Source organism: Oncorhynchus tshawytscha, linkage group LG10 (assembly GCF_018296145.1).
Source record: "Oncorhynchus tshawytscha isolate Ot180627B linkage group LG10, Otsh_v2.0, whole genome shotgun sequence".
NCBI classification, from domain to species: Eukaryota; Metazoa; Chordata; class Actinopteri; order Salmoniformes; family Salmonidae; genus Oncorhynchus; species Oncorhynchus tshawytscha.
The window spans coordinates 78365725-78379417 of NC_056438.1; the positions used below are offsets into that span (position 1 = coordinate 78365725).

At 43.6% G+C, this 13693-nt stretch overlaps 1 protein-coding gene across 2 annotated transcripts in view; it reads left to right on the plus strand.

Moving 5' to 3' along the window:
• The first annotated feature begins 3127 nt into the window (after positions 1-3127).
• Positions 3128-13693, plus strand: part of LOC112259672 (1-phosphatidylinositol 4,5-bisphosphate phosphodiesterase delta-1) — a 35876-nt gene continuing 25310 nt past the window's right edge. The window contains exons 1-2 of one of the 2 annotated variants that reach the window (XM_042329140.1): positions 3128-3228; positions 12528-12686. In XM_042329140.1, the coding sequence (XP_042185074.1) occupies positions 3129-3228; positions 12528-12686 (259 nt within the window). In that variant the 5' untranslated portion in view covers position 3128. Of the gene's footprint in view, positions 3229-7441; positions 7683-12527; positions 12687-13693 lie in introns of those variants that run through there. The other variant, XM_042329139.1, reaches the window with a different exon arrangement.

Sequence of the window (13693 nt, forward strand, 5' to 3'; positions counted from 1 at the left end):
GGGCCAGACTACACTCAATCATAGGACCTACTGAAGAGATGAGTCTTCAATAAAGACTTAAAGGTTGAGACCAAGTCTGAGTCTCTCACATGGGTAGGCAGACCATTCCATAAAAATGGAGCTCTATAGGAGAAAGCCCTGCCTCCAGCTGTTTGCTTAGAAATTCAAGGGACAGTAAGGAGACCTGCGTCTTGTGACCGTAGTGTACGTGTAGGTCTGTACGGCAGTACCAAATCGGAAAGATAGGTAGGAGCAAGCCCATGTTATGCTTTGTAGGTTAGCAGTAAAACCTTGAAATCAGCCCTAACCTTAACAGGAAGCCAATGTAGAGAGACTAGCACTGGAGTAATTATGATACAAGTTTTTGGTTCTAGTCAAGATTCTAGCAGCCGTGTTTAGCACTAACTGAAGTTGATTTAGTGCTTTATCCTGGTGGCTGGAAAGTAGAGCATTGCAGTAGTCTAATCTAGAAGTGACAAAAGCATGGATACATTTTTCTGCATCATTTTTGGACAGAAAGTTTCAGATTTTTTGCAATGTTACGAAGAGAGAAAAAAAGCTGTCCTTCAAATATTATTGATATGTTCATCAAGAGACATCAGGGTGGTGATTCTAACATGTATTGACTCAGGGGGTTGAATAATTATCTAATCAAGATATTTTTGTGTTTTATTTTTATATATATATATATTTACAAATGTTTTAATTTTTCTTCCACTCTGACATTGAGTATTTTGTGTAGATCACTGACCAAAAATGACAATTAAATCCAGTTTAATCCCACTTTGTAACACAACAAAATGTGGAAAAAGTCAAGGGGTGTGAATACTTTCTGAAGGCTCGTGTATCAAATATACATTTGTCATTTATTGAATAGTCCGTTCATTTAATGGTAGGTGGTATGTTGTTATTGATACACATCACAGGGAAGTCAGACAACCCTTTTCATGCATCTTCAAAGAACTTTGTTGTATCACAAACAATTCGTCTGGTTTGCATAAAGACCAGTTGTTCAGGTCAGAGAGCTGTATTGGTGCTGTACCAATAGTTTACTGTGTAGCACTACATTAATCTCAGGGCTTAAAGGGATGGACAAACATCGGGCAATTGTGGTGCACTTTTCAATTGTGAACCCTGTTGTGCCTCGGAATGAGTCTGTAACCAATTACGTGCAAGCTCAAATCCAATGCAACACATTCATTCTCTGGTTCTCTTCCTGGATGTTGGATTTGTCTCCCCCAGTTTTTCTAATAATGTGATGGCTTTGGAGAGGGTTGAGCATGCCTTTCCATCGACCTCTATAGCTTGGGATGGATGCCCATAGGGATGCCCACAGACCATTCATCAGAAGATGGGAATTCTAGGGTTCCATATCTACAGATGTGGGATCTTAATTTGAGCCAGTTTGCTACAGCAGGAAAATAGCCCTGTAGCAACAGGAAATGTGAATTATTATGTGGATTTTAATTCATTTACATTTTTGATAATTTTTTAAAAGGAAAAATCAAGTCTGAAATTTCTACATCAAAATGACAAACTTCAGAAGCCTTTTTAAACCTCAAATACACTCCTGCAACAGGGTGATCAAATCAAGATCCTACATTTGTATGGGGATGCCTCTTCCCTCTTCCCAGAAGTGAGGCCCTGTCCCTGTGTAAAAGCACACTAATCCCTGTGTGTTAATGATCCCTGTGCCCTGCTGTGCTGACTGAGCGCCGCCCAGAGGTAAGCCTGGCCTGAAAGGGAAGTGCTGAGGGCCACAAGCTCCCCCGGCATCCAGCCGGCAACTTGCCTCTCCATCACTATTGTCGGGGGAAACTGGGTTGGGGGCAGGGCCCGGCTCTAAAATAACTTTTTCATTGGTAGCAGTGCATGGTGCTCCACCAGTACTCTAACCTTTAGTTAGGAGCACCATCAGTACTCTAACCTTTAGGTAGGAGCACCACCAGTACTCTAACCTTTAGTTAGGAGCACCACCAGTACTATAACCTTTAGTTAGGAGCACCATCAGTACTCTAACCTTAGGTTAGGAGCACCACCAGTACTCTAACCTTTAGTTAGGAGCACCACCAGTGCTATAACCTTTAGTTAGGAGCACCACCAGTACTCTAACCTTTAGTTAGGAGCACCACCAGTACTCTAACCTTTAGTTAGGACACCACCAGTACTCTAACCTTTAGTTAGGAGCACCACCAGTACTCTAACCTTTAGTTAGGAGCACCACCAGTGCAGGAGCACCAGTAAAAGAGAGTAGGCCTATATGAATCAACCTTTAATAAAGCACATCTCCTAGAGTTGCCCTTTACTTTCGTCCAGTGCCATCTTCAACCATACTGGCCGAGTTGTTAGCCAGATGGATAACTTGACCAGGGGTCAGGGGTCAATGGTCCAAATCAAGTTAAGTGTGATGCGGACGCACTGTCATTTTTAGTTAACCATCTCCCATCATGGTGTTGGACCAGTCACCGAAAGGTTGCTAGTTCAAATCCCCGAGCTGACTAGGTGGAAAAAGCTGTCGACGTGCCCTTGAGCAAGGCACTTAACACTAATTGCGCATGTTAATCGCTCTGGATAAGAGCATCTGCAAAATGACAAAAATGTAAATATATACAGTATATGGGCCAGGCTTTGAATGCACAAAAACATAACAACTTAGCTGACCTCTATTCTTTAAACTGGACAATAACAACACACAGTGGATCCTTATGAAATACTTTACTAGGCTGTCACCTGCTCCACCTTTCCTATTGTTTAAACATTCTTTCAAACGGTTGCCAGCCACTGTAACCAAGGGAAGATATTAGCCTCAGGTTATGCTTTTGAGACCGGTCTGGCTTCTTTCAGGTCAAGATGACTGTGATTGGTGAGAGAACGCGCGAGTCATTCAATTATGAGCCTCCAATAATTCCCATTGGAAATGGGGCAGAGGGCCAGCACTTGTCTTAGAGATCGCTAGTGATTCTGTGAACGGAGAATCATTGATCAATCCTTTGTCATCTGTGACATCTGTGACATTCTGAGTGGGTCGGCTACATTTACAGTTACACTGACTGCCAATGATTTTAGGCTATCCGAGGCACGCGTAACTACGCACACGGCAGAGAGCAGCGGGGAGTGGCCTTCGGAGGATGGAGGACGGACAGAGAAGACGGACAACTCTCCCCGGTACTATCATAGGCGCAAGAAAATTTGACATAATGGAAACAAATGGGATAAACGACAAACACGGTAAAAGCTACAGACTTTGTTCTTTTTTTTAATGATGAATTAAATCATTTATTGATCTAGACGTTTTAAAAAAGGTTACATTTTGTCATCTGAAGCAACTTGAATAGGAAATGTTTTGATTTGTTTTCGTTGTTTTACTCATTTAAATGTACAACTGTTGATTGTGATGGTCTTGACCAACAACATTCCAAATAGTTTACGACAGGTTTATAATTACAGGAAGCTGTTATGCTGTTAGTCATAATGGTTACTCATAGGGTAATATAATACACAGCCATAACCTACATGAATCAACACCCATTATTTCTCAATAACCAGCGTCAGTATATATGTATGTATGTATGTATGTATGTATGTATGTATGTATGTATGTATGTATGTATGTATGTATGTATGTATGTATGTATGTATGTATGTATGTATGTATGTATGTATGTATGTATGTATGTATGTATGTATGTATGTATGTGTGTATGTATGTATGTATGTATGTATGTATGTATGTATGTATGTATGTATGTATGTATGTATGTATGTATGTATGTATGTATGTATGTATGTATGTATGTATGTATGTATGTACTGTATCTCAGTCAATCCTACTGCTCTCATCTAAATCAAATAGATACATAAGTTCCATGGTGAAATGTTCCATGGAGATAAGTTCCATGGGGTGGGTATGAAATGTGAACGTCATCATCCCCCATATTCTTTACCAACTGCCCACACAACAACACTAACAACATTTGTCTGAGGGCACACTTGGATTTGAAAAAAGATATGTCTGAGGTTTTGGTTTAATTGCATTCCACCTGTAGTCAAAAGGTGTGGCCTTGGTCTGGACCGTCTAGACTCTATGCCCTATATTCAATCCAGTCCATGGATCCTTAGCCCCTATCCCATACTACTGGGCACCTCTGTTTAATACCTACCCCCTGCTGCTGGGCACCTCTGTTTGACCCCTAGGCCCTACTGTTGGGTACTTCTGTTTGACCCCTAGCCCCTATCCCCTACTACTGGGCAGCTCTGTTTGACCCCTAGCCCCTATCCCCTACTGCTGGGCACCTCTGTTTGACCCCTAGGCCCTACTGTTGGGTACTTCTGTTTGACCCCTAGCCCCTATCCCCTACTACTGGGCACCTCTGGTTAATACCTACCCCTACTACTGGGCACATCTGTTTAATACCTACCCCCTACTGCTGGGTACCTCTGTTTGACCCCTATCCCCTACTACTGGGCACTTCTGTCGGTCTGACACAATTGGATAGGTGTATCCATAGCCTTATCTAAATATAAGGATAGAACAGTGGCTATAGGACAGCGGCTATAGGACAGTGGCTATAGGGCAGCGGCTATAGGACAGCGGCTATAGGACAGAGGCTATAGGACAGAGGCTATAGGACAGCGGCTATAGGACAGAGGCTATAGGACAGAGGCTATAGGACAGTGGCTATAGGACAGTGGCTATAGGACAGCGGCTATAGGACAGCGGCTATAGGACAGCGGCTATAGGACAGCGGCTATAGGACAGAGGCAATAGGACAGAGGCTATAGGACAGCGGCTATAGGACAGAGGCTATAGGACAGTGGCTATAGGGCAGCGGCTATAGGGCAGCGGCTATAGGACAGCGGCTATAGGACAGCGGCTATAGGACAGAGGCTATAGGACAGCGGCTATAGGACAGAGGCTATAGGACAGCGGCTATAGGACAGCGGCTATAGGACAGAGGCTATAGGACAGCGGCTATAGGACAGCGGCTATAGGGCAGCGGCTATAGGACAGCGGCTATAGGACAGCGGCTATAGGACAGAGGCTATAGGACAGCGGCTATAGGACAGCGGCTATAGGACAGCGGCTATAGGACAGCGGCTATAGGACAGAGGCTATAGGACAGCGGCTATTGGACAGCGGCTATAGGACAGCGGCTATAGGACAGCGGCTATTGGACAGCGGCTTTGGGCCAGCGGCTATAGGACAGAGGCTATAGGACAGCGGCTATTGGATAGCGGCTTTGGGCCAGCGGCTATAGGACAGAGGCTATAGGACAGCGGCTATAGGACAGCGGCTATAGGACAGTGGCTATTGGACAGGTGCTATAGGACAGTGGCTATAGGACAGCGGCTATAGGACAGCGGCTATTGGACAGGGGCTATAGGACAGTGGCTATAGGACAGCGGCTATAGGACAGTGGCTATTGGACAGGTGCTATAGGACAGTGGCTATAGGACAGCGGCTATAGGACAGCGGCTATAGGACAGTGGCTATTGGACAGGTGCTATAGGACAGTGGCTATAGGACAGCAGTTATAGGATAGCAGCTATGGGATAGATAGTTTTATAGGTTTTATAGCGTGTGTTCAGTCTTCACTCTGTTGCGTGTAGAATATCCTAGCCTATTCATGGCACCAATGTCTTTTAGGGCCAGTCTTGTGTGCACACAGGGTAGCCTACTCTTCGTTTTGGCCTCATGTGAAATTACAGAAGGTTACCGGTAGCCTGTATTGATTACGCTTTTCAAACATATTGGGAAGTGGCCCCTTGAAAGCGCCTCGGCTACGGCATCTTTGTTTGTCTGTGAGTGTAGGCTACACTACGGTTTTTCAAAAACCTTGTCTGGTGATATGAACGGACATTTAATTACTTGTTTGTAAAGCGGGACTAAAATCCATCACTCGGCAACCAGAACTGTCAATCATATAATCTCAAACTGCTGCGCGCAGACCACTCTCCTAAAACAGCACTTTAATGTTTGTCAAATACCGTGATTTACCAAGACATTTAGTATAAATAAAACACATCTAGCTACTATACAATAAAAAAAACTGCATTAAAAAAAACATAGCAGCACATCAATCAGCGACGTTTATTGTTGTCAGGGAATAAATGCATAACATTTTGACGCATAAATTCTACTGTCTGAAAAGGTACAGACCTGATGCGGCACTTTTTCAAACATTTATTATTGTCTGAAAAGTTATCAATTGTCGCTATAGACATGTTACTGTAGCTGCGTTCTATGTCCGTACGGGAGGAATTAACGTTAGATAACTTAATTTCCCGGCTCCTGCGGTCAAACATACGTAATATGTTCTTCATTGTAAATTAACGTGACATTTTATGAATTGTTCTTATCGTTTTAGCGGAAAACCGAGAGAAAAAAATGTCCTTTTAAACGTTAAGAAAAATGGTCCGTTTGACACATCCCTAGTACAGGATAGTGGCTATGGGATAGTGGTTAGTGGGCCATTTTGAATTCAGCTGAGCTAGGAAATGGCAGGCAGTTGAGAGTGAAGCGAACCAATCCTCTTCTAGCTAAATATCTAAAGCCTAAATCTAAATATCTAAAGCCTAAATCTAGCCTAAATCTTGTTTGTCTGAGTCTGAATCATTATGTGGCTCACTTTCTGGTTTCCATATGATACTCACCATACTCCCCATTCAATGGTATGATGTTTACAGTAGCTGCTGGCAGGGTTATAACTTCATTTTGCACAACAAAACAATAAGACATTTCATAATTGTAAGGAGATGACAAAATACCCTGCAATGATGGCGGTTATATCCTTTTCATACAATCTAGCCTTTTGGGGGCCCAACGTGAAATTTGGTTGGGAGGCCCCCCACCTCGCGGCAAAATATTTTACTACTGCAAATCTAACTGGTAAATTGAGACCCAACTGAGTCTGCAAATGCCTGGAACCGGCCCTGCACACAATGTCTTCTAGAATCTCACCACAAGAGGGCAACCTAGTCTTATTATCAATATCATCCAAGTACCGCTGTCTCAGGCAAAGTAAGGTAAGGTAAGGCAGGCTATCCATAATGAAAATAATCACATTTGGCAGATGCCATCTCTTATAGTATGACTCCTATAAATAGTACGCCATCATTCGTGATATTGATCATAAACATCTGTCCAATAGCCACTGCCCTTATGAATGATGTCATAGGGCTACTTAGTATACTAGACACTTTGGTTAAAATTATGCTGATTTAAACCGAGCATAACCATCTAATAGCATATGCAGCCAGTATCAGGACAGTAACACAGTGGCTTTTTTAATTGTGTTTTTTTTTAATGATAGTGTACTGTACACGCAGTGAAACCGCGAAAACACGTAACAGATGCTTTCACCTTACCGTAACCAGCATTTGCCTATCGCTTTACTGAGGAGTGGAGTTGACTGTAAAAATGATTAGTGAACTTTTACCCTTGAGTAGTACACGCCCTTTAAGAAAGATCCTTTCAAAACGCCAAGCACGAATAGTATTCTCGCTGACAAGACACTTTTGTTTTGTAACAACGGATACTATTTGTAACAACGGATACTATTTGAAAGGAATTGAAGTCACAATGCAATGCATACAAAGGCAGCCCAAACGCACCAGATCCGAGGAATTACTTCATAATGAAAAAAGCAAGAAGGTTACGCGTTTAAATGTGAAACTGTTGGGTAAGTTTACTTATCTAACCCATGGGAACACCTGTGATATTGTAAGATGTTGTGTCAACCATTTGACAGCTGTTTCTACCTGCGACTGTAGCCAACATATACTGTGACACATGATCACTAGGTCACCTAATAGGCATAGCACTTCCAATGCCTGTATGGAGGCAGTAGTACCTGGGATCAGCTGGCACGACTTTCACTATTGACACCTTTTAAGTCTTTCTATCACGTAAAAAGGCCCAGAGTATCTAACATTCAAAGCACTATCCCTACACCATCTAAATTCGATAGCACTCTTTCCATACTCCCTACAGTTATATAGTATTGTAGCGATCCTGGTGTATATGTGCGGATGTCGACTCTGCCACTGAAGCATGGTTTTGTGGCACAGTCGATTTTCGCGTGGCTATGGGCCAGATGGTTGAGGGCTCGGGCCGCACTCCTTGCCTGTTTCATTACGCTGAAGCAAGATTTGTGTTTGTTTTTTTTCTCATATTTTTTTTATGGATTCGTCAAGGCTGTTTATGTTTCGCATGTTACTGTTTAATAATCCATTAAAAAACAAGCTGAAATGGCGGAAGTCGATACCCGCGATTATACACCAGGGTCGCTTCAGTATTTATAAATATTATATAGCTCACGCTTTTGATGAGGCCACACAAAAATGCTTAATAATTCATGATTAGTAAATGGTTTCATAAGGACCTATATTACACATATTATGGTTGGAGTACATTATTAATAAATGACAAATGTTTTATTTCGTGGCGTTATTATGAAGTGCCCCAGAATATACAAACGGTCAACATCAGTGACAATTATATCTATTTAGTTAAACCTGGTGTGTCTGCGGCCATGATGTGGAGTAACCTAAACAAACCTAAAGCAACTAAAAACGTGAAGATCTGATCACTGGAAGCTCACTATAACCATTTTGAATGAGGTTAGGAGACAGACTGGTCCACCCCCCCCAACATGAAATATTATCACATGACCCTCCCCTTGTACTGTATAGAATTAAACAAAAATAATGCTTACGACCAAAAATAACTATAGCAACCTTGTGTTTATTTAACTAGGCAAGTCAGTTAAGAACAAATTATTTTTTACAATGATGACCTAGGAACATTGGGTTAACGTCCTTGTTCAGGGACAGAATGACAGATTTTTACCTTGTCAGCTTGGGGATTTGATCTTAGCAACCTTTCAGGTTACTGGCCCAATGCTCTAACCACTAGACTACCTGCTGCCCCAGCAATGTTTATAAATGTTTATATAAGGACTTTGCCACTTCAGCATGCTTTTGTGGCACTGTTGATGCCACACAGGGCTCAGGGCCAGAAGGTTAAGGGCTCACCAACCACCACATGCGAGCTCACTCTCCCTGCCTTTTTTATTACTCTACAATCAGAGCCGGCTGCAGACAATGATCAGCTAGGGGGGAAATCAGAGTTTCAAAATTTTGATGCCATATTTATAATTATATAAAATATATGCAACGAATTCACCACCAACAGGTTACTATTCCAATGCACCACACAACCAATAAACAAAGCATAGTGACAATAAACACACAATAAACAGACTGTCAATGTTGACAAACAGAAAATACATCCCTCCCTACCAATATCAAAGACTTGTCTTGACAATATCAGAAGTTCATTAAACATTTTGGTGTTTAACAGTTGGCCTCTTTCCATTCATCAATTGGTTGCTGCACATGTTTGGATTGATTGATGGATTTGATTTGTCAGTAGAAAAAAATACATATGTGACCGACCACCTTGATTCTATCTTTATGTAGCAAAATTTGAAATTGTGTTTATTTTTACGTTGAATAAAGGCAGAGACGCAGAGCTACACAATGGTACATCATACACTGCATTTGAGGAACAACAGGGAAATAAATCTGCTTTGAAAGTTGATAAACTTGTAACCTCACTTTTGAGAATATGGCCTTTTGGTTTTGGCATCTACTGGAGAGCTCTTCTTTGTCTACACCCATTCAGCTAGCTAGCTAACAGTACACACTCACTTGAAATGAAAAGACTTTATGTCAAAATTAGAAACATGTCATATCTGAAAATGAAGCTAGCTAGACTCTTACCCGTGGTCTGAAATCGGAGTAGATAGCCAGAGCGAATTTACCAGCTATGTCTATCAACAGTTGTCGCCGTGACATTCTATTGGAATGGATACCTCCACATGTCCCGTAGATATGTAGCTAGCTAGCTAGTTAAACAATGAACCATAATCCCAACTCACGACAATACTACCCTGTATGAATCTGCAGGTAGCTAACCAACCAGGTTCAATGTTAGCTAGCTAACATTAGGCTACAACTAGCCTAGCAAATAGCAGTGGTGTAAAAAGTACCCAATTGTCATACTTGAGTAAAAGTTAAAGATACCTTAAAAGAAAAGGACTCAAGTAGAAGGGAAAGTCATCCAGTAAATACTACTTTAATAAAAGTATTTGGTTTTAAATGTATCAAAAAAATAGAACTATAAATCATTTAACATTTCTGTCACGCCTGCTTCCGCTCCCCCTCAGGCTACCCATCATTACGCACACCTGTCACCATCTGTAATGAACACGATGGGAGACAGAGAGCTGGTTTCAAGCGTGGGGCGCAGCAGGTGTTTATTGTAAAGGACCACAGGAGGCGGCAGGTAGCTGGGTCCAGGGGCAGGCAGAAGGTCATACACAGGAGGAGGCAGGTAGCTGGGTCCAGGGGCAGGCAGAAGGTCATACACAGGAGGAGGCAGGTAGCTGGGTCCAGGGGCAGGCAGAAGGTCATACACAGGAGGAGGCAGGTAGCTGGGTCCAGGCAGAAGGTCATACACAGGAGGAGGCAGGTAGCTGGGTCCAGGGGCAAGCAGAAGGTCATACACAGGAGGAGGCAGGTAGATGGGTCCAGGGTCAGGCAGAAGGTCATACACAGGAGGAGGCAGGTAGCTGGGTCCAGGGGCAGGCAGAAGGTCATACACAGGAGGAGGCAGGTAGCTGGGTCCAGGGGCAAGCAGAAGGTCATACACAGGAGGAGGCAGGTAGCTGGGTCCAGGGGCAGGCAGAAGGTCATACACAGGAGGAGGCAGGTAGCTGGGTCCAGGGGCAGGCAGAAGGTCATACACAGGAGGAGGCAGGTAGCTGGGTCCAGGGGCAGGCAGAAGGTCATACACAGGAGGAGGCAGGTAGCTGGGTCCAGGGGCAAGCAGAAGGTCATACACAGGAGGAGGCAGGTAGCTGGGTCCAGGGGCAGGCAGAAGGTCATACATAGGGGAGGCAGGTAGCTGGGTCCAGGGGCAAGCAGAAGGTCATACACAGGAGGAGGCAGGTAGATGGGTCCAGGGTCAGGCAGAAGGTCATACACAGGAGGAGGCAGGTAGATGGGTCCAGGGGCAGGCAGAAGGTCATACACAGGGGGTACAAAAAGGCAACAGTACAGGCAGGGAAAAGGCTAGTAACATTGTCCGGGAGACCAGGCAATAGGTTGATAACAGGAAATCCGATAGGCCAAAGGCATCGTTAGTGAGGCAGGCAAAAACTTGCACGTAACTACTTCATAGGAGAGGCATTTGAACGTAAACATTTATGTTTGATGAAAATAAACCCCCCCCTGTGGCCAATAAAAACCACCCTACCCTCCCCTGTGGCCAATAAAAACCACCCTCCCTCCCCTGTGGCCAACAAAAACCACCCTCCCTCCCCTGTGGCCAATAAAAACCACCCTCCCTCCCCTGTGGCCAACAAAAACCACCCCCCTGTGGCCAATAAAAACCACCCTCCCTCCCCTGTGGCTTCCCCTCCCCTGTGCCAATAAAAACCACCTTCCCCTCCCCCGTGCCAATAAAAACACATTCCCCTCCCCTGTGGCCAATAAAAACCACCCTCCCTCCCCTGTGGCCAACAAAAACCACCCTCCCTCCCCTGTGGCTTCCCCTCCCCTGTGCCAATAAAACCACCTTCCCCTCCCCCGTGCCAATAAAAACCACCCTCCCTCCCCTGTGGCCAATAAAAACCACCCTCCCTCCCCTGTGGCCAACAAAAACCACCCTCCCTCCCCTGTGGCTTCCCCTCCCCTGTGCCAATAAAAACCACCTTCCCCTCCCCCGTGCCAATAAAAACACATTCCCCCTGTGGCCAATAAAAACCACCTTCCCCTCCCCTGTGGCCAATAAAACCACCCTCCCTCCCCTGTGGCCAATAAAAACCACCCTCCCCTCCCCTGTGGCCAATAAAAACCACCCTCCCCTCCCCTGTGGCCAATAAAAACCACCCTCCCCTCCCCTGTGGCCAGTAAAATAAAAACCAACCTCCCCTCCCCTGTGGCCAGTAAAATAAAAACCACCCTCCCCTCCCCTGTGGCCAATAAAAACCACCCTCCCCTCCCCTGTGGCCAATAAAAACCACCCTACCCTCCCCTGTGGCCAGTAAAATAAAAACCAACCTCCCCTCCCCTGTGGCCAGTAAAATAAAAACCACCCTCCCTTCCCTATGGCCAATAAAAGCCACCTTCCCCTCCCCTATGGCCAATAAAAACCACCCTACCCTCCCTTGTGGCCAATAAAATCACCCTACCCTCCCTTGTGGTCAACCTTCCCTTATTTTGGACCACCCCTCTCACCCAGTTCATTTTGATCTGTCCCTTATAGGCTCCATTATTTCTTTATATATTTTTTATTGATCCAGCTAAGTCTTCTTCTTACAGCATCACTTTATTGTCTTGATAGACTGTATTTTATATCTTTCCCTCCTGAGGGAGACGTGAACCTCCAATAATAACCTGCCTTTATTGCCTATACAGTAGCTACTATCCTCCTGACACTCTGTCTCTCCCGTCCTCAGGTATGGAGGGGGACACAGACCTCCAGTTCCTGCTGGTGGGTGGAGACCTTCTGAAGGTGAGATCTTCCTCCTGGAAGAAGACCCGCTTCTACAAGCTACAGGAGGACTGCCAGACCATGTGGCACGAGTCCAAGAAGACCTTCAAGTTCAACCAGACCTGTGAGTGCTATCCGTGAAAACCACCATGGTGCAATCCATCCACATGTGTGTCTGACTGTCTATCTCCCCGACTGTCTGTCTCTAGTGTTGGGGTGTGGTGGATAGGAGTTTGTTGGCTCTTTGTTCTGTTTTCTATGATGTTCTTCTATGGTGTCCATTGGGAGATAAGGGTGGATTTAGGAGATTAAAAAACGGGGGTTTCATCTCAGGGGGAACACTTAGAGTTGATTTAAAGAAAATATTTTTTTGGGGGGTGGGGGATCAGCTTTAATATTGCAGATAGATTGTAGCTTCCATCAATGTAATTGTCTGCATCACTTCCAATCCCCCATTATCTATGTTTTGCAAATATATATATATATATATATATATATATATATTATCTATGTTTTATATATATATATACATATACATACATACACACATATACAGTACCAGTCAAAAGTTTAGACACACCTACTCATTCAAGGTGTTTTTTTTTTTTTACTATATCTACAAGTGAAGACATCAAAACTATGAAATAAAACATATGGAGTCATGTAGTAACCAAAAAAGTGTTAAACAAATCAAAATATATTTTAGATTTTTCAAAGTAGCCACCCTTTGCCTTGATGACAGCTTTGCACACTCTTGGCATTCTCTCAACCAGCTTTACCTGGCTCAAACGCATTTCATTACGAACAAAATAAATTCCACAAGTTAACTTTTATCAAGGCACACCTGTTAATTGAAATGCATTCCAGGTGACTACCTCATGAAGCTGGTTGTGAGAATGCCAAGAGTGTGCAAAGCTGTCATCAAGGCAAAGGGTGACTACCTTGAAGAATCTCAAATATAAAATATGCACCTTTTTGGTTAGTTACTACATGATTCCATATGTGTTATTTCATAGTTTAAATGTCTTTACTATTATTCTACAAGGTAGAAAATAGTAAAAATAAAGATAAACACTGGAATGAGTAGTTGTGTCCAAACTTTTGACTGGTACTGTACATACATACATACAT